Below are 20,930 nucleotides of genomic sequence, written 5' to 3'. Positions count from 1 at the left end.
GAGTCCTCCGCCCATTGAAGGATGCGTTGTACCTCCAACATTGCCAAGCGGCTGCATGTCCCGCCTTGGTGATTGATGTAGGCAACCGCTGTCGCGTTGTCTGACTGGACTCGGATGTGCTTGCCCGCCGATAGGTGGTGAAAAGCTAGGAGAGCCAGAAGCACGGCTCTGGTTTCCAGCACATTGATCGAGAGGGCTGACTCGGACGGAGTCCAAGTGCCCTGCGCTCGGTGGTGGAGACATACCGCTCCCCAGCCGGATAGACTGGCATCCGTGGTGAGGATCACCCAGGCCGGGGCCAGAAAGGAGCGCCCCTGAGACGGAGAGAGGGGCCGAAGCCACCACTGAAGAGAGCTCCTGGTCTGTGGCGACAGAGCCACTAACCTGTGCAAGGAGGAAGGCCGCTTGTCCCAACAGTGGAGAATGTCCAGCTGCAGTGGCCGCAGATGGAACTAGGCAAAAGGGAACAGCCTCCATTGACGCCACCATCTGACCCAGCACCTGCATCAGGTGCCTGATGGAATCAGCAGAGAGCGCACCGCCAGTTGGAGGGACTGCTGTTTGATTAAGGGCAACTTCACAAGTGCCGGCAGAGTCTCGAACTGCATCCCTAGGTACGTGAGCCCCTGGGTCGGAGTCAGAGTGGATTTGGGAAGATTGACAAGTCACCCGAATTGGGCTAGAGTGGCGAGAGTGAGCGAGACACTCCGCTGACAGTCTGCACTGGATGAAGCCTTGACTAGAAGGTCGTCCAGGTAAGCAATCACTGCCAACCCCTGGAGGTGCAGAACCGCAACCACTGCTGCCATAACCTTGGTGAATACCCGAGGGGCCGTGGCTAACCCGAAGGGGAGAGCCACGAATTGGAAATGTTCCTCTCCGATTGCAAAACGTAGCCAACGCTGGTGTGAAACTGCAAATGGCACATGCAGATAGGCATCTCTGATGTCGATGGATGCCAGGAAATCCCCTTGGGTCATTGAGGCAATGACTGACCGCAGAGACTCCATGCGAAAATGCCGCACCTTAACATGCTTGTTGAGAAGCTTGAGATCCAGGAAGGGCCGGAAGGAACCGTCCTTTTTGGGGACTAGGAAGAGATTTGAGTAGAAACCTCTGAACCGTTCCCGGGCGGCAACCGGTACAATTACCCCGTTGGCCTGCAAGGATGTCACGGCCTGAGAGAAGGCGGCGGCCTTGGAGCAGGGGGGAGTTGACAGAAAAAAAAATCTGTTTGGCGGGCTGGAAGAGAATTCTATCCTGGAGCCGTGGGAGAGGATATCCCGCACCCACTGATCGGAGACGTGTTGAAACCACACGTCGCCAAAGCGGGAGAGCCTGCCACCGACAAAGGACGTTGCTGGCGCGGACAGATAGTCAAGAGGAGGCTGCCTTAGTGGCAGCAGCTCCTGCGGTCTTCTGTGGACGCGCTTGTGGGCGCCAGTTGGATTTCTGGTCCTTGGCTGAGTTAGTGGACGAGGCCGAGGGCTTAGAGGACGACCAGTTGGAGGAACGAAAGGAACGAAACCTCGACTGATTCGTGCCCTGGACAGGTTTCCTGGTTTTGGTTTGTGGCATGGAAGTACTCTTCCCGCCAGTAGCCTCCTTAATAATTTCATCCAGCTGTTCACCGAACAGCCTGAACCCAGCAAAAGGGAGTCCAGCAAGGAACTTCTTTGAGGAAGCATCTGCCTTCCACTCTCGAAGCCACAAGATCCTGCGGATAGCGAGGGAATTAGCCGAAGCCACCGCAGTGCGGTGAGAAGCCTCCAGCATGGCAGACATGGCATAGGATGAAAAAGCTGAAGCTTGGGAAGTTAAGGTAACCAGTTCGGGCATAGATTCCCTGGTGAGGGAATGCATCTCCTCTAGAGAAGCAGAGATGGCTTTGAGAGCCCACACTGCTGCAAAAGTTGGGGAGAACGAGGCCCCTGCCGCCTCATATACAGATTTGGCCAGAAGGTCAACCTGGCGGTCAGTGGAATCCTTGAGAGGTGCCATCAGCCACTGATACAACGGTCCGGGCTGAGAGTCTAGACACCGGGGGGTCTACCTTTGGTGAATGAGCCCACTCCTTAACCACCTCAGGTGGAAAGGGAAAACTGTCATCAGAACTACGCTTTGGGAAGCGTTTGTCAGGACAGGCCCTAGGCTTGGTCACAGCGGCCTGAAAACTGGAGTGGTTAAAGGACACACTCTTTGCCCTCTTAGGCGAGGTAAACTGGTGCTTTTCTGCCAGAGAGGGTTGCTCCTCTGATACTGGCGAATTGAGATCCAGTACAGAATTAATGGACGCAATCAAATCACTAACATCTGAGTCACTTTCGGACAGATCAATGGGGCACATGGAGTTAGCCTCCGAGCCCCCTGTAAAGGCATCCTCCTCGTCCTGCGAGTCAGGTTCTGAAACAGAGCCGCGGGACGAGGAAGGAGAGGGAGCCCTGCGTCTCTTCTTAGAAGGACGGGGTCTGGGACCAGATGAGGAATCCTCTGTGAGCTCCGCTGAGAGAGCCCTAGCAGCAGAGGCACCCTGTGAAGGGGGCTGATGCATGTTCAGCAAAGTCCTGGACAGCTGTCCCATGGAGTCGGCAAAAGACTGGGAGATAGACCTAGATAAGGATTCTACCCAAGCCGGGGGTTCAGCCACAGGAGCCGGAGCAGCCGGAGAGACCACTGGGGGTGCGATTCCAGGCTGAGGCATCGCCAGGTTAGAGCAGGCATCACAATGTGGATAGGTGCTCGGTTCAGGCAGTAGGCGCTTACATGCAGTGCATACTGAATACAGCTTTGGAGCCTTGCTCCTCGTGTGAGACAGGCTGCTGGAGTGGGGGCTTGCCAGAATGACCCCCAGAGAGGATATACAGAGGTCCACAACCAGAGGTTGTGGCTTACCAGACCGCTGGAGCGGTGTTGTGTGCCCTCCAGATCCCGAAGCCCGGACCCCCAAGCACCTCAGCAGGGATGCTGCAGCCACTGCTGATCGCAGAGAAAACGCTGAGAAAATGGCGCCGGAGCGAAGAGAGGGGGCGGGACCTACTCTGAGAGCGGGATCTGGAGGGCCATAGAGACTTACAGGGGAGGAGACATGTACCCAGTGAGGAGTGTCCCTCCCCTGTGCAGAACGGCCGCTGGGCGGAGCCGCACTGTCCCTCTGCATGAATGACATGCGAGGGCAGTGAAACCGAAAGTAGGCCTCCGGCGAAGCCGGGGCCTAAATTTGAGCGGTGCGGCCGGCGCGCAGGCACCATCGGCGCGGTTCTCAGGCGACAGCCAGAGAACCTGCCGGAAGAAGGGAATTTTGTTTACTTACCGTAAATTCCTTTTCTTCTAGCTCCAATTGGGAGACCCAGACAATTGGGTGTATAGCTACTGCCTCCGGAGGCCGCACAAAGTACTACACTTAAAAGTGTAAGGCCCCTCCCCTTCTGGCTATACACCCCCCGTGGGAGCACGGGTCCCTCAGTTTTAGTGCAAAAGCAAGAAGGAGGAAAGCCAATAACTGTTTCAAAACAAATTCAATCCGATAAACAATATCGGAGAACGTAACTTATCAACATGAACAACATGTGCACCCGAAAAACAAATACCCTAAGAAAAAACAGGGCGGGTGCTGGGTCTCCCAATTGGAGCTAGAAGAAAAGGAATTTACGGTAAGTAAACAAAATTCCCTTCTTCTTTTTCGCTCCTAATTGGGAGACCCAGACAATTGGGACGTCCAAAAGCAGTCCCTGGGTGGGTAAAAGAATACCTCGTGATCGGGCTGTCAGGCAGCCCTTTTCTTACAGGTGGGCCACCGCCGCCTGAAGGACTTGTCTACCTAGCTGGCATCCGCCGAAGCGTAGGTATGCACCTGATAATGCTTGGTAAAAATTGTGCAGACTCGACCAGGTAGCCGCCTGGCACACCTGCTGAGCCGTAGCCTGATGCCGTAATGCCCAGGACGCACCCACGGCTCTGGTAGAATGGGCCTTCAGTCCAGAAGGAATCGGAAGCCCAGCAGAACGGTAGGCGTGAAGAATTGGTTCCTTGATCCACCGCGCAAGGGCGGATTTGGAAGCTTGCGACCCTTTATGCTGACCAGCGACCAGGATAAAGAGTGCATCCGAACGGCGCAGAGGCGCCGTGCGGGAAATGTAGATCCTGAGTGCTCTCACCAAATTGATGAACTGGATGCGGACACAAAGATGGTAAAGCGATCTCCTGATTGAGATGAAAGGAAGATACCACCTTGGGAAGAAACTCTGGAATTGGACGCAGTACTACCTTGTCTTGGTGAAACACCAGGAAGGGAGATTTGCAAGATAACGCCGCCAGCTCTGACACTCTCCGAAGAGACGTGACCGCCACCAGAAAAGCCACTTTCTGTGAAAGCCGAGAAAAGGAAATCTCCTTCATAGGCTCGAAAGGCGGCTTCTGGAGAGCAATTAGAACCTTGTTCAGATCCCAGGGTTCCAATGGCCGCTTGTAAGGGGGAACGATATGACGAACCCCTTGCAGGAACGTGCGTACCTTAGTAAGTCGCGTCAGGCGCTTCTGAAAGAATACGGATAGCGCAGAGACTTGTCCTTTAAGGGAGCTAAGCGACAAACCTTTTTCCAACCCAGACTGCAGGAAGGAAAGAAAAATAGGCAATGCAAATGGCCAGGGAGAAACTCCCTGAGCAGAGCACCAAGATAAGAATATCTTCCACGTTCTGTGGTAGATCTTGGCGGAGGAAGGTTTCCTAGCCTGTCTCATGGTGGCAACAACATCGTGAGATAAACCTGAGGTCCCTAGGATCCAGGACTCAATGGCCACACAGTCAGGTTCAGGGCCGCAGAATTCAGATGGAAAAACGGCCCTTGAGACAGCCAGTCTGGACGGCCCGGTAGCGCCCACGGTTGGCCTACCGTGAGATGCCACAGATCCGGGTACCACGACCTCCTTGGCCAGTCTGGAGCGACGAGAATGGCGCGACGGCAGTCGGACCTGATTTTGCGGAGCACTCTGGGCAACAATGCCAGAGGTGGGAACACATAAGGTAGTCAGAACTGCGACCAATCCTGAACTAAGGCGTCTGCCGCCAGAGCTCGGTGATCGTGAGACCGTGCCAAGAAAACCGGGACCTTGTTGTTGTGCCGTGACGCCATCAGGTCGACGTCCGGCATCCCCCAGCGGCGACAGATCTCCTGAAACACGTCCGGGTGAAGGGACCATTCCCCTGCGTCCATGCCCTGGCGACTGAGAAAGTCTGCTTTCCAGTTTTCCACGCCTGGGATGTGAACTGCGGATATGGTGGATGCTGTGTTTTCCACCCACGTCAGAATCCGCCGGACTTCTTGAAAGGCTTGCCGGCTGCGTGTTCCCCCTTGGTGGTTGATGTACGCCACCGCTGTGGAATTGTCCGACTGAATCCGGATCTGCTTGCCTTCCAGCCACTGTTGGAAGGCTCGCAGAGCAAGATAGACTGCTCTGATTTCCAGAACATTGATCTGAAGGGTTGACTCTTTCTGAGTCCACGTACCCTGAGCCCTGTGGTGAAGAAACACTGCTCCCCACCCTGATAGGCTCGCATCTGTCGCGACCACCGCCCAGGATGGGGGTGGGAACGACTTTCCTTTTGACAATGAGGTGGGAAGACCACCATCGGAGAGAGTCCTTGGCTGCCTGAGAGAGGGAGACATCCCTGTCGAGGGACGTCTACTTCCCGTCCCATTGGCGGAGAATGTCCCATTGTAGAGGCCGCAGATGAAACTGCGCGAAAGGGACTGCTTCCATTGCTGCCCCCATCTTCCCTAGGAAATGCACGAGGCGCCTCAAGGAGTGGGACTGGCTCTGCAGGAGAGATTGCACCCCTGTCTGCAGAGAGCACTGCTTGTCCAGTGGAAGCTTTACTATCGCTGAGAGAGTATGAAACTCCATGCCAAGATAGGTTAGTGATTGGGTCGGGGTTAGATTTAACTTTGAAAAGTTGATAATCCACCCGAAACTCTGGAGAGTCTTCAGTGTCACGTTCAGACTGTGTTGGCATGCCTCTTGAGAGGGTGCCTTTATGAGTAGATCGTCCGAATACGGGATCACGGAGTGACCCTGCGAGTGCAGGACAGCTACTACTGCTGCCATGACCTTGGTGAAGACCCGAGGGGCTGTTGCCAGCCCGAAAGGTAACGCTACGAACTGCAGGTGTTCGCTTTCTATAACGAAGCGTAGAAAACGCTGATGCTCTGGCGCAATCGGCACGTGGAGATAAGCATCTTTGATGTCTATTGATGCTAGGAAATCTCCTTGAGACATTGAGGCTATGACGGAGCGTAGAGAATCCATCCGGAACCTCCTGGTTTTTACATGTTTGTTGAGCAACATTAGATCCAGGACGGGCCGAAAGGACCCGTCCTTCTTTGGCACCACAAACAGATTGGAGTAAAAACCGTGACCTTGTTCCTGAAGAGGAACGGAAGTCACCACTCCTTCCGCCTTTAGAGCGGCCACCGCCTGCAGCAGAGCATCGGCTCGGTCGGGCGGTGGGGAAGTTCTGAAAAAACGAGTTGGAGGACGAGAGCTGAACTCTATCCTGTGCCCGTGAGACAGAATGTCCCTCACCCAACGGTCTTTGACCTGTGACAGCCATATGCCGCCAAAGCGGGAGAGCCTCCCACCGACCGAGGATGCGGAAAGAGGAGACTGAGAGACATGAGGAAGCCGTCTTGGTAACGGTTCCTCCTGCTGTCTTTTTTGGGCGTGACTGAGTCCGCCAAGAATCTGAGCCTCTCTGATCCTTTAGAGTCCTTTTGGACGAGGAGAATTGGGACCTGCCTGAGCCTCGAAAGGACCGAAAACCAGACTGACCCCTCCTTTGTTGGGGCTTGTTGTGTCTGTGTTGAGGTAAGGATGAGTCCTTACCCTTTGAGTGTTTAATGATTTCATCTAAACGCTCCCCAAACAATCGGTCACGAGAAAAAGGCAAACTGGTTAAGCACTTCGTTGGAAGCAGAATCTGCCTTCCATTCTCTCAACCACAGGGCTCTGCGCAAAACCACAGAGTTGGCCGACGCCACCGCCGTACGGCTCGTAGAGTCTAGGACAGCATTAATCGCGTAAGACGCGAATGCAGACATTTGAGAGGTCAATGGTGCCACCTGCGGAGCAGATGTACGTGTGACCGAGTCGACTTGTATAAGCCCAGCTGAAATAGCTTGGAGTGCCCATACGGCTGCGAAAGCTGGCGCCAACGACGCTCCAATAGCTTCATAGATGGATTTCAGCCAGAGCTCCAACTGCCTGTCAGTGGCATCTTTAAGTGCCGCTCCATCTTCTACTGCAACTAAAAATCTAGCTGCAAGCCTGGAGATTGGAGGGTCCACCTTGGGACACTGGGTCCAACCCTTGACCACGTCAGGGGGAAAAGTATAGCGTGTATCTTTAAGCCGTTTAGAAAACCGCTTCTCAGGATAAGTGTGGTGTTTCTGGATTGCATCTCTAAAGTCAGCGTGGTCCAGAAAAGTGCTTAATTTACGCTTGGGATATCTGAAATGGAATTTCTCATGCTGTGAAGCTGACTCCTCCTCAGGAGGAGCTGGCGGAGAAATATCTAACATCTTATTGATGGACGCTATAAGATCATTCACTATGGCGTCACCATCCGGTGTATCCAGATTGAGAGCGGTCCCAGGATCAGCATCCTGATCAGTTACATCCGCCTCATCACCCATAGATTCGTCCCGCTGGGACCCTGACCAGTGAGACGAAGTTGAGGGCCCCTCATAACGAGCCCGCTTAGGTTGACTGGGACTGTCGTCCGAGTCAGAGTCGTCACCCTGGGGTGCATGTGACACCCCCGGAGCTTGGAAGTGTTCCAGCTGAGGGGGACCAGGGAGCAATGATGCAACAGTGTCCATGGTCTGAGTTACTGGTCTAGACTGCAATATTTCAAGAATCTTTGACATGGTCATAGACAATCTGTCAGCAAAAGCTGCAAACTCCGTTCCTGTCACCTGGACAGCATTCACAGGTGGTACACCCTGGGTCACGTCCAGCAGAGGCCCCGGCTGTGCAAGTGCCACAGGGGCCGAGCACTGCACACAATGGGGGTCAGTGGAACCTGCCGGTAGAGCAGCCCCACATGCGGTACAGGCAGCATATAATGTCTGTGCCTTGGCACCCTTGCGTTTGCGGACGACATGGTGTTGCCTCCTTGTAATCTAGGAGGTATATAGCCGAGAATCACCAGCGACTGTACAGTACAAAGTATTTGCAAACACAAAATACTCAGTATACAAACGGCACAAGTGGGGGTGATCCCTAGAGGGCTGCTTACCGCCCGCTGAACAGCGGGTATGAGGCCGTAGAATCCCGTGTCTGGGTCTCCCAGTCTCCCCTCTGCAGCTCAGCGTGCAGGCAGGAATGGCTGCCGGCATTCTGTGAAGAGGGGCGGACCGTGGGCATGCCACAAACAAAAGTGCGGGAAACTGCGTCCTACTGTGCCTGGTGTGAGGGCTGGAGTATGTAAAAAAGACTCCAGCCCTCAGCGCTGATGCTCTGTACAGCGTCCCGCCCTCCTCCTGACTGGCAGGTGCGGAGGCGGGAACGAACGAACTAGGCCGCAAAAGCCGGGGACTGTAGTAATAAGCGCGGCCGTGATATATGCACGGTCAGCGCGGAAGTCCCCGGCGCACCACAAGTCCCAGCCGCGTCGCAGTCCCAGCGGCCGGCGCGACCGTTCCCCCTGAGTCTACCCACTCAGCTAAGCTGAAGTGAGGAAATGGCACAAGCGCAGCAGCGCTGTTGTCCCCGGCGCACTATCACACCCAGCAATGCTGCGGTGTGCGCGCGTATGCACGGGGACACAGAGTACCTTGACGGAGCAGGGCCATGTCCCTGACGATACTCAGCTCCATATCCAGCGGCTTCTCCAGGGGCTGCGGATGGAGCACGGTCTCAGTGCCTGGAGACCGGTAAAATCCCACTTCGCCCAGAGCCCTAATGGGGATGGGGAAGGATGCAGCATGTGGGCTCCAGCCTCCGTACCCGCAATGGGTACCTCAACCTTAACAAGCACCGCCGACAGAAAGTGGGGTGAGAAGGGAGCATGCTGGGGGCCCTGTATGGGCCCTCTTTTCTTCCATCCGACATAGTCAGCAGCTGCTGCTGACTAAACAGTGGAGCTATGCGTGCGTGTCTGACCTCCTTCGCACAAAGCAAAAAACTGAGGGACCCGTGCTCCCACGGGGGGTGTATAGCCAGAAGGGGAGGGGCCTTACACTTTTAAGTGTAGTACTTTGTGCGGCCTCCGGAGGCAGTAGCTATACACCCAATTGTCTGGGTCTCCCAATTAGGAGCGACAAAGAAATGTCATAAAACTCACTCAGCACACTCTCCCACAACAATAAAGTACAGGGACCGCCAATAAATAAATGTCTCAGGTACTTAGCTTGCTGAGACGCAGGGGTTCCAAGTCCCTGGGGATGGGTGCTCCGGTCCAGCAGGATCCTGAAGGGCTGCGGATGGAGACCGGTCTCCTGCCAAGCATGGAGAACCGTGCTGGCTCCCACTTCAAGCCAGAGCCCAGGAGGGATGGTGAAGGAGCACGGCATGTAAGGCTCCAGCCTTGGAATCAACCTTAACAGCACCGCCGACACAGTGGGGTGAGAAGGGACATGCTGGGGGTCCAGGCTTGCACCCGCTTTTCTTCAAACTCTTCCCAAAAATGAAAATTCAGATGAGAATGCATGTGTGGATGTATGCCTCCTGAACACAAAGCGATAAACTGGCTAGATCTGGTTCTCCAGGGGGTGTATAAGCTCAGAGGGAGGAGCTACACTTTTGAGTGTAGTACTTTGTGTCCTCCGGAGGCAGAAGCTATACACCAAATGTCTGGGTCTCCCATAGGAACGATAAAGAAATAAAGATGATTATTATTATTATTATTATTATTATTATATCTCATGGTGGGCTTCCGAAAAATGGTACCAGTGGTTTCACATGCACAGATTGCTCAGTGCCATTTTCCTGAAGCACACCATGAGAATGATCTGCACAAGTGCCAACTGTGGCTAGGACGGCACAAGCTCAAAATTTAAAGCAGCAGCGAAGGGGCTGGAACATGGCTGAAGACCCTTCCACCAGTCCTGCCCCGAAGCAAGAAGATCTGAATACAAGAAAACTTCAAAACATAGATTAAAGAAATTATACAAAATGCCAACATGGCCCTGTCTGTATTTTACTTGGTAAAATACTGTTGACAGGTTGTCTATAAGATCAGCGGATTAACCAACACGTTCTTCTGAACAGTCATCGGGATCACACTGCCTCACCCTCCTTTCTGGCAAGTAGGAATTTGGGAGGTAGTGAGGTGCCCACCTGTTCAGTTTAATGATACACCCCACTTAAGCATTAAGGCCGCTTTACACGTTACGACATCGCTAGCAATGTCCAGCGTGATAGTACCCGCCCCCGTTGTTGTAACGGTATGTGGTGATCGCTGCCGTAGCGAACATTATCGCTATGGCAGCGTCACACGCACATACCTGCTCCGAGACATTGCTGTGACCGGCAAACCGCCTCCTTTCTAAGGGGGCGGTTCATTCAGCATCATAGCGACGTCACAGCAGCATCACTGAACCGCCGCCCAATAGTAAAGGAGGGGAGGAGTTGAGCGGCCGGAACATGCCGCCCACCTCCTTCCTTCCTCCTTTTCCGGTGGACGCAGGTAAGGAGATGTTTGTCGTTCCAGCGGTGTCGCACATAGCGATGTGTGCTGCCGCAGGAACGACAAACATCATTACTGCAGCAGCAACAATATTTGGGAAGGGACCCCCCCCATGTCACCGATGAGCATTTTGAACGTTTTTGCGACGATTCAAAATCGCTTTTAGGTGTCACACGCAACGACATCGCTAAAGCGGCCGGATGTGCTTCACAAATTCCGTGACCCCAACGACATCGCTTTAGTGATCTCGTAGTGTGTAAAGCGGCCTTTACGGCTTATTCATAGGTTGTACATTTTAATTCAGACAGAAAGAACAGATTTGCGGTGGAGAATGTGTGAACGCCGCCTCACCTGTAGAACTTCCTTCTCCACCTTCTGCATTTTTTGCAGCTCTACTTCCAGCTGGCTACACTTCTTGGCGGCATCAGCATTACTCAGGGCAGCCTGCTCCAGCTCTTGTATGCGTAGCATCATCTTATCTATTTCATCATTTCTTTCTGTAATCTGCTGCTCCAAATCCTCTCTTCCTTGAAGCAGAAGTTTGCAGTCGTCCACTTTCTCTTTCACACGAGCTTCCAAAGTTTCAATCTGTAGAAGACATTTGTTCCAGATCTATTCACTTAGGAAGAGGGCAAGAAACTGAAAACTAAAGCAGCAAAAACCAGGAATGCCATGCAGGACTATCATGGTAAAGCAAACATGAAGTGTATCTACTACTGAGCGCAATCATGCAGGAAAATTATTAGGTGCATGGGACAAATGGATTAATTCATCATTAAGCAAGAATTTTAGATGTCAACATAACCAATCATACCTGGGCACTCCAGTCATGGAGCTGTGTCATAACACAAAAAGGAGAAGAAAAAAAAGAAGTATATTAACATTTAAGTCTTTAGGTGACTAGATTGTGTCACCAGTCTCAGAACTAAGCCACAAAAGAGCACAAACTACAAGAAAATAAAACCAAAACAACTGAACGGCAAAATCATAAGATGATTCCCATCTTCAGAAATGGATATTGTTTTAGAGTGCAAAAACAAGCACTTTTTGCAATTTACTGTTCACTAAAATTTGCAGATGTTCACATATACACTTTTTGCTTACAGCTTGTTAAAGGGGATGTCCACTACTTTGACAACCCATACTCATTCCCCTTGTTTGCCCCTGTAAAGTCTATACTCAACTCCAATACGGCCACGGTTCCAGCGATATCTGATGCCGCGTTCCTGGGGCCCATATAACATTGTTATGACACACGAGCCTTGTGCCCATTCAGCGCCCGGCGCCAGTCTTCAGACATTTGAGCAGGATGTGACTTCCTGCTCAACCGTCCAAAAGGTGGGGTGAAGGAAACCAGAGCGGATTTGTCACAGAGCCAGTGTGTCAGTATCACGTGGGCCCGAGGAACGCAGCTTTAGGCTCTGTGCGCACTGGGAAATGAAATTTCCTTGAGAAAATTCTGCATGCTCTCAAAGATTACCGCACCCGCGGTAAAAAACCGCGGGAAACCGCACCCGAAAACCGCATGCGGTTTGCTGCGGTTTTACCGCGGTATTATTCGCGGTATTGCCGCGGTTTTGCCGCGTGCGGGTTGGGATGTGCTTTATTGCATTCAATGTAATAAAGCACATTGAAAAAAAAAAAAAAAAAGTCATTTAATTCTGAGATAGTAGATAGATAGATAGATAGATAAAGAGACAGAAGAATAGATAGATGACAGATCGCTGCATTTCCCACGGTCGGCAGTGAGTTCACATTACCGGCCGTGGGAAATGGCCGGTAATTACCTCTGCTGTATTCAGCCTGTGTCTGTGACAGTCGCGGCTGGATGTCAGCAGTGCAGGACGCCGGAGCCGGAGCTGTGGATTATGTCGGAGCTTTGCTTGGGGGGGGTTAATAAAATGGTGAACGAGGCTTGTTGGTTTTATTTAAAATAAAGGATTTTTCGGTGTCTGTGTTTTATTCACTTTACTTACGGGTTGATCATGTCAGCTGTCTCAGACGCTGCCATGATCAAGCCTGGGGTTAATGGCGGTGATCCCCCATCACCATTAACCCCTTGTATTACCTTGCCACCACTGCTACACGGTGGCAAGAAGAGCCGGGGACACGCCGGTAGTGCCGCATAATGTATGCGACAGTGTCGGTGCAGCTGCGGCTGATATTCTCGGCTGCGGGAGGGGGAGTGAGGCAGGGTGGATAAAAATCTTGATTTTTTTAAAAAAATCAAAAAAATCAGATTTTTTTGATTTAAATCAGATTTTTTAATCAAGTTGTACACAAGCAAAACTTTGTCTTTTTGCAAATCTAATTGTTTTACACAAATAAAAATATTAAAACAGTTGATTATGAAACCTAATAATTTTTATTTGCACTATTAAACACTCAGAATTGAACTACAGAGAGTAAGTACTTTTTAACAATAGCCTATCTCTAACGTTTGAAGTAAGCAAACATCTTCAGTGAATACATCAGTCCTTTAAGCCTACTGTTTATTTAGGACTTTTAATAGGAAAACCAGTTGTCCGGCTTTAGCAGTTCCTAAGCGGTTTCGGACTGTTGTGTGCACAAAACTAAATGAAGAAAACAATCTCTCTACTCCTGCGGATGAAGCCGATGCAGTCAGTAGCTGAGTAGCTAGATTTATTATCTTTGCTGGAAGAACAAGTGATTGCGACTTCCACCAGTCCAGTGGTTTTAGTTCATTAACGACGTTATCTGCAAACATGTATTTTTGAAATGGTGCAGATTCACACTTCAATTTCAGCACAGTTGCCACAATGTCATGGTTAGTATTGGCGAGCCACTCCATTGCAGAGTTGATTTCCGCCTCAGATAATTTTTTCCCTCTGTAGATGGGATGCAAGATATTGGCTAAATAGTGTTCTTCTTTTAATGCTTGGTCCTTGCGGTGCTGTATTGCAACCTTTACATTGTTTGAGAGGTTCAAGAGATCTAGAGAACCTTCTAAATCTTTCCAAACTTCTGTGGCATCAGCTATGGTTGCAGTATCTTTCTGCATTTTATCCAACGCAATCGATATTGGCTTTAACCTTTCCAAAAGGTCCTCGGCATTTCTCTTCACACCAAGATTTAATACTTTGCTTCGTATATTAGCATCAATTTTATCCCGATGTGTTTCGCAAATGGACAGTAATTTTGACCAGTTGTTAATAAACAGTTCCAAGCAGTCAGCCAAGGTATTCCATCTAACATCTTGTGGTAGAACCAACTTCAGTCCTCCCATTTCCTTGTAGGTTGCATGTGCAAAATGATTATTGCGGAAATATTTAACAATTTCTACAACATGTTCCTTGACACCCAAAATATGCAGGTCTTTTGCCAAAAGATGCAACAAATGGGCAGAACAACCGTATGTAATGACATTTGTGTCATCCTGTGCCAGTTCCGCTCGCATTTTTGCCACATTGCTTGCGTTATCAGTAACTAAGCTCCTTACTTTACATCCAAACTGTTCTTGGCATTGGTGAATTGAGTTCTTAGCAATTTCAAGTAAATATTCAGCAGTATGTGAATTTCCAGATGTGTCGATTGTGTCTGTAAGGTAAGTTTCACCATCTTCTGTTGTGACACAAGTGCAAATTATGGGGTCGTTGTGGATGTTGCTCCAACCATCCAAGCTCATGTTAACAACCTTGTCTTTCAAATATTTTGTAAAAGCCGCTCTTTCTATGTCGTATACAGCCTGAAGATGTTTTCCTGAGATATCAAATCTACTTGGTGGTTTGTAGCCTGGTCTAATTCCTTCGATCATTTGTACAAACAATGGGTGCTCAACTAGTCAGAAAGAAGAATTGGTTGCAAATATGAATTTAGCAATTAATTCATCAAAATGTTCTTTCTGGCTCGTCGTAGTCTTTAAGATGAATTTTTCTACACTTTGTTGCACGCAAAGTTTTTTTTTGGGCTGCTTTGTTGAAGTTGTACCCAGATATTGATTGTCACGTGCAGCACAAGCCATATTTGACCTTGAAAGCACAGAAATTAAAAATATAAATCGACTGCGTATTTGAAGAAATATAACGAAAATATTGAAACAAACTTTTTGAACAATGTAATGGTCCTCGTCCTATAAGGGCTGTCTCAAAAGTTATGCTACTCAAGTTTTCTGGTGAGGTTGCTGTAATACTGGTAACTAATATCAGAGCCTCAGCAACTGAAAAAAATTATGTCACAAAAGTTTTAAAAATGTTTTTTTTTTTTAAATGGTCAATTTGGCAGACTTCAAAAGTGAATTGCAGCCTACAATAAAAAAAAAAAATAAGCGTATACACACTTTATTTTTACTTAAAGGACATGTGCACCTTTATTTTTTAAGGTGCAGCCAGTCACAGTGTGCACATGTCCTCCCCCGCAGCTCTCTTACCTCCGATGTCAGCGCTGCGGGGATCCGTGGCTTCGTTCTGCCCGTCCGCGAGCGCGCCTCCATTCATTTCAATGGAGCGTGCGGCCCGCTGACGTCACGCCGCTGGATCACTGCGAGTAGGCCGCAACCGGAGGACGGGAGGCGGACGGTCAAAACGAAGCCACGGATCTCAGCGCTGCGGGGGGGGGGGGGGACATGTGCACCTTAAAAAAATAAAGGTGCACATGTCCTTTAGCGTTCATTTTCTGTGAAATATTGCCTTAACATAAATTTAAATTCTATACTCCAGAACTACCAGTGCTAGAAATTTTTCTTTTCATAGACTTTAACCATCCCAGTAAAATGTCTGTTAAAAAAATAGGTTGTAAATTAATTGCCAGACTTACCACTAGTACTAGGCTCCTGGTGCATAAGAAGCTGTGGGGGTTCATTGACATTAGTTGTATCACTATCAACATCTTCATTTCCCTTCTGGTTGCAGTTTTCATAATGTGATTTCAAACGGCAAAGAAGTCCTTGGATATCCTTTTGACAGTATTTGCACTTTGCTCTTGCACCTTTCTTTCCAAGATCTGCTGCTGGCATCTCAACAAAATGAACCCAAATAGGGTCTCTCTTACGACCTGCTGCCATGGCTCACACAGATCACTTATGAAGTTTGATTGTTACTACAGCCTGAGCCAAGCACTGCTGATGTTACTACAGCCTGAGCCAAGTACTGCTGACTATCCAACAAGTTTGGGCATGTCAACTGAATGCAGGGAAAAAGAAACTAAACCAAAACTGAAACCAAGCTAGAAGTGTGGAATTAAAGGGGCAGTATGAACAAAATGTGGAGGCTATTAATAGTTTATACAATTAAGACATGCTGCTTTTAAACACCTACCTATTGCCATATAGTAAAACAAAAAAGATTTTTACTTACTTTGGGGTCCCCCCCTCACCCTGGCGTTAGATCGTTGCCCCTAGTTTCGTCCGTGTAACTATGGGCGCACATGCACACTGCTCTCACTTCTCATTTTAATTGTGATTTATATTAAAAAAAAACCTTTTGATTTAAATCAGTGATTTAAATCATGATTAAAATCATGATTTAAATCGATCCGATTTAAATAGAAAAAAATCTTTTGATTTAAATCGTGATTTAAATCATGATTTAAAATCGGCGTGATTTAAATCAATCCACCCTGGAGTGAGGCGGGGGACATTAACCCTGCCCCTCTCCCTCCCCAGCCTGATGATACCGGGCCGCCGCTGTGTGCTTACCTCGGCTGGAAGGTGAATATGCAGCGGAGCCCACGTTCTTTTTTTTCTATATTTCCGTTTTCTTTCTATGTGTGTCCTCTGTGATGTGTGTGTCTGTGTTCTGTGTCCTCTGTGATGTGTGTGTCTGTGTTCTGTGTCCTCTGTGATGTGTGTGTCTGTGTTCTGTGTCCTCTGTGATGTGTGTGTCTGTGTTCTGTGTCCTCTGTGATGTGTGTGTCTGTGTTCTGTGTCCTCTGTGATGTGTGGGTCTGTGTTCTGTGTCCTCTGTGATGTGTGGGTCTGTGTTCTGTGTCCTCTGTGTTCTGGGTCTGTGTTCTGTGTTCTGTGTGTGTGTGTGTTTACTCTCTGCTCCGCTTCCTCTTCCTGTAATGACATCACTTCCCTGCAAAACCGCAGACAAGCGATGCACATTACCGGAGGTAAACCGCAAAATACCGCAGGGAATAACGCAGGAAAACGCAGTGAACCGCACAGAATTTGCTGCCTGCCTTATTCCCTGCGGGATTTCACGATTACATTGGAGTCAATGGAGTGAAATCCCGCAGCGATGTGCGGAAAAGAAGTGACATGCACTCGTTTTTGCTGCGGGATTCCCGCAGCAAAACATGCAGCTGTCAAATTCCGCCCAGTGCGCACAGGATTTTTTTTCTCCATAGGATTTGCTGGTGATTCACTGCAGAGATGTTATGAACACTTTCTGCAGCGAAACATGCAGCAAATCCGCGAAAAATCCGCGGCAAAATCCGGTAAGTGCGCACATAGCCTTAGACATCACTGGAACAACAGTTGCAGCGTAGGAGAATATAGGCTTATTTATTTTTACAGGGGTGAACAAGGGAAATGAGAAAAGGTTGTCCAGGTAGTGAACAACGCCTTTAATTAGGAGACCGACCAACGCTGCTGTCTAGCTTATAAAACTCTGCATTAAACCCTTCACCCCCGGCCACTAAAACACCCTAATGACCGGGCCATTTTTTGCAATTCTGACCAGTGTCACTTTGACAGGTTATAACTTTGGAACGCTTCAACGGATCCTGGCGATTCTGAGACTGTTTTTTCGTGACATATTGTACTTCATGTCAGTGGTAAATTTAAACCGATAATTTTTGCGTTTAGTTGTGAAAATTTAGGAAATTTTGCAAAAATTTTGAAAATTTCGCAATTTTCAAACCTTGAAAATTTATGCCCATAAATCTGAGAGATATGTCACACTAAATAGTTACTAAATAAACTTTCCCACATGTCTACTTTACATCAGCGCAATTTTCGAAACAAAATTTTTCTTCGTTAGGAAGTTAGAAGTGGTCAAAGGTCATCAGCGATTTCTCATTTTTCCAACAAAATTTAGAAAGAAGGGAATTTTGTTTACTTACCGTAAATTCCTTTTCTTCTAGCTCTAATTGGGAGACCCAGACAATTGGGTGTATAGCTACTGCCTCCGGAGGCCACACAAAGTATTACACTTAAAAGTGTAAGGCCCCTCCCCTTCTGCCTATACACCCCCCGTGGGATCACGGGCTCCTCAGTTTTAGTGCAAAAGCAAGAAGGAGGAAAGCCAATAAACTGGTTTAAAGCAAATTCAATCCGAAGGAATATCGGAGAACTGAAACCATTCAACATGAACAACATGTGTATACAAAAAAACAGGGGCGGGTGCTGGGTCTCCCAATTAGAGCTAGAAGAAAAGGAATTTACGGTAAGTAAACAAAATTCCCTTCTTCTTTGTCGCTCTATTGGGAGACCCAGACAATTGGGATGTCCAAAAGCAATCCCTGGGTGGGTAAAATAATACCTCGTAATAGAGCCTAAAAACGGCCCCTTCCTACAGGTGGGCAACCGCCGCCTGAAGGACTCGTCTGCCTATGCTGGCATCCGCCGAAGCATAGGTATGCACCTGATAGTGTTTCGTGAAAGTGTGGAGGCTGGACCAGGTAGCCGCCTGACACACATGCTGAGCCGTAGCCTGGTGCCTCAAGCCCAGGACGCACCCACAGCTCTGGTAGAATGGACCTTCAGCCCTGAGGGAACCGTAAGCCCCGCAGAACGATAAAGCTGGAGAATTGGTTCCTTGATCCACCGAGCCGGGCTTGATTTGGAAGCCTGCGACCCTTTACGCTGGCTAGCGACAAGGACAAAGAGTGCATCCGAGCGGCGCAGGGGCGCCGTACGATAGATGTAGAGTCTGAGTGCTCTCACCAGATCTAATCAAGTGCAAATCCTTTTCACATTGGTGAACTGGATGAGGACAAACAGAGGGTACGGGGATACCCTGATTGAGATGAAAGGGGGGGATACCACCTTAGAGAGAAATTCCGGAACCGGACGTAGAACCCCTTGACCTGGTGAGACACCGGGAAGGGGGCTTTGCACGACAATGCTGCCCGGACAGACACTCTCCGAAGTGAAGTGACTGCCACTAGGAAAACCACTTTCTGCGAAAGGCGTGAGAGAGAAAAAACCCTCATAGGCTCGAATGGTGGTTTCTGAAGAACCATCAGCACCCTGTTCAAATCACAGGGTTCTAACAGTCGTTTGTAAGGAGGGACTAATCGGCAAACCCCCTGCAGGAACGTGCGTACCTGAGGAAGTCTTGCTAGGCGCTTCTGAAAAAATACAGAGAGCGCTGAGATTTGTCCCTTAAGGGAGCCAAGCGACAAACCTTTTTCCAAACCGGATTGCAGGAAGGAAAGAAAGTAGGCAAGGCAAATGGCCAGGGAGAAACTCCCTGAGCAGAGCACCAAGATAAGAATATCTTCCACGTTCTGTGGTAGATCTTAGCAGATGTGGGTTTTCTGGCCTGTCTCATAGTGGTAATGACCTCTTGAGATAACCCTGCAGATGCTAGGATCCAGGACTCAATGGCCACACCGTCAGGTTGAGGGCCGCAGAATTCAGATGGAAAAACGGCCCTTGAGACAGCAAGTCTGGTCGGTCTGGTAGTGCCCACGGTTGGCCTACCGCGAGATGCCACAGATCCGGGTACCACGACCTCGTTGGCCAGTCTGGAGCGACGAGGATGGCGCGGCGGCAGTCGGACCTGATCTTGCGTAACACTCTGGGCAACAGTGCCAGAGGTGGGAACACATAAGGGAGTTGAAACTGCGACCAATCCTGAACTAAGGCGTCTGCCGCCAGAGCTCTGTGATCGTGAGACCGTGCCATGAATGCCGGGACCTTGTTGTTGTGCTGAGACGCCATTAGGTCGACGTCCGGCATCCCCCAGCGGCAACAGATCTCCTGAAACACGTCCGGGTGAAGGGACCATTCCCCTGCGTCCATGCCCTGGCGACTGAGAAAGTCTGCTTCCCAGTTTTCTACGCCCGGGATGTGGACTGCGGATATGGTGGAGGCCGTGGCTTCCACCCACGTCAAAATCCGCCGGACTTCCAGGAAGGCTTGCCGACTGCGTGTTCCTCCTTGGTGATTGATGTAAGCCACCGCTGTAGAGTTGTCCGACTGAATTCGGATCTGCTTGCCTTCCAGCCACTGCTGGAAACTTTTAGGGCAAGATACACTGCCCTGATCTCCAGAACATTGATCTGAAGGGAGGACTCTGAAGAGGACGCAGGTGAAACTGCGCGAAAGGGACTGCCTCCATTGCTGCCACCATCTTCCCCAGGAAGTGCATGAGGCGCCTCAGGGGGTGTGACTGACCTTGAAGAAGAGATTGCAACCCTGTCTGCAGTGACCGCTGTTTGTCCAGCGGAAGAATCACCATCGCCGAGAGGGTATGAAATTCCATGCCCAGATATGTCAGCGATTGTGCCGGTGTCAGATTTGACTTTGGAAAATTGATGATCCACCCGAAGCTCTGGAGAATCTGTAGAGTAGCGTTGAGGCTGTGTTGGCATGCCTCTTGAGAGGGTGCCTTGACAAGCAGATCGTCTAGGTAAGGAATCACCGAGTGTCCCTGAGAGTGGAGGACCGCTACTACTGTTGCCATGACCTTGGTGAAAACCCGTGGGACTGTCGCCAGGCCGAAAGGCAGTGCCGCGAACGAAAGGTGTTCGTCTCCTATGGCGAAACGCAGGAAGCGCTGATGCTCAGGAGCGATCGGCACGTGGAGATAAGCATCCTTGATATCGATCGATGCAAGGAAATCTCCTTGGGACATTGAGGCGATGACGGAGCGGAGGGATTCCATCCGGAACCGCCTGGTTTTTACGTGTCTGTTGCCCGGACGGAAAGACCCGTCATTTTTTGGGACCACAAACAAGTTAGAGTAAACACCGTGACCCTGTTGCTGAAAAGGAACCGGGACCACCACTCCTTCTGCCTTCAGAGTGCACACCGCCTGCCTGAGAGCCTCAGCTCTCTCGGGAGGCGGAGATGTTCTGAAGAATCGAGTCGGAGGACGAGAGGAGAACTCTATCCTGTAACCGTGAGACAGAATGTCTCTCACCCAACGGTCTTTTAACTGTGGCAGCCAGGTGTCGCAAAAGCGGGAGAGCCTGCCACCGACCGAGGATGCGGCGTGCGGAGGCCGAAAGTCATGAGGAAGCCGCCTTGTTGGCGGTACCTCCGGCGGTCTTGTTAGGACGTGATTTAGGCCGCCATGAATCGGAATTCCTCTGATCCTTCTGAGGCCTTTTG

The 20,930-nt window shown here is 50.0% G+C and overlaps 1 protein-coding gene across 5 annotated transcripts in view; it reads right to left on the bottom strand.

Moving 5' to 3' along the window:
- Positions 1-20,930, bottom strand: part of PCNT (pericentrin) — a 432,670-nt gene that overhangs the window by 102,736 nt on the left and 309,004 nt on the right. For 4 of the 5 annotated variants that reach the window (XM_075317440.1, XM_075317436.1, XM_075317437.1 and 1 more), the window contains 2 exons: positions 11,499-11,519; positions 11,036-11,272 (listed from right to left, as the gene is read on the bottom strand). In XM_075317440.1, coding sequence (XP_075173555.1) covers positions 11,036-11,272; positions 11,499-11,519 — 258 coding nt within the window. The remainder of the gene's footprint in view (positions 1-11,035; positions 11,273-11,498; positions 11,520-20,930) is intronic. The other variant, XM_075317438.1, reaches the window with a different exon arrangement.

The sequence above is a fragment of the Anomaloglossus baeobatrachus genome, chromosome 7, assembly GCF_048569485.1.
Source record: "Anomaloglossus baeobatrachus isolate aAnoBae1 chromosome 7, aAnoBae1.hap1, whole genome shotgun sequence".
In the NCBI taxonomy this organism is placed as follows: domain Eukaryota; kingdom Metazoa; phylum Chordata; class Amphibia; order Anura; family Aromobatidae; genus Anomaloglossus; species Anomaloglossus baeobatrachus.
This window is presented reverse-complemented; position numbering and strand designations above follow the sequence as displayed.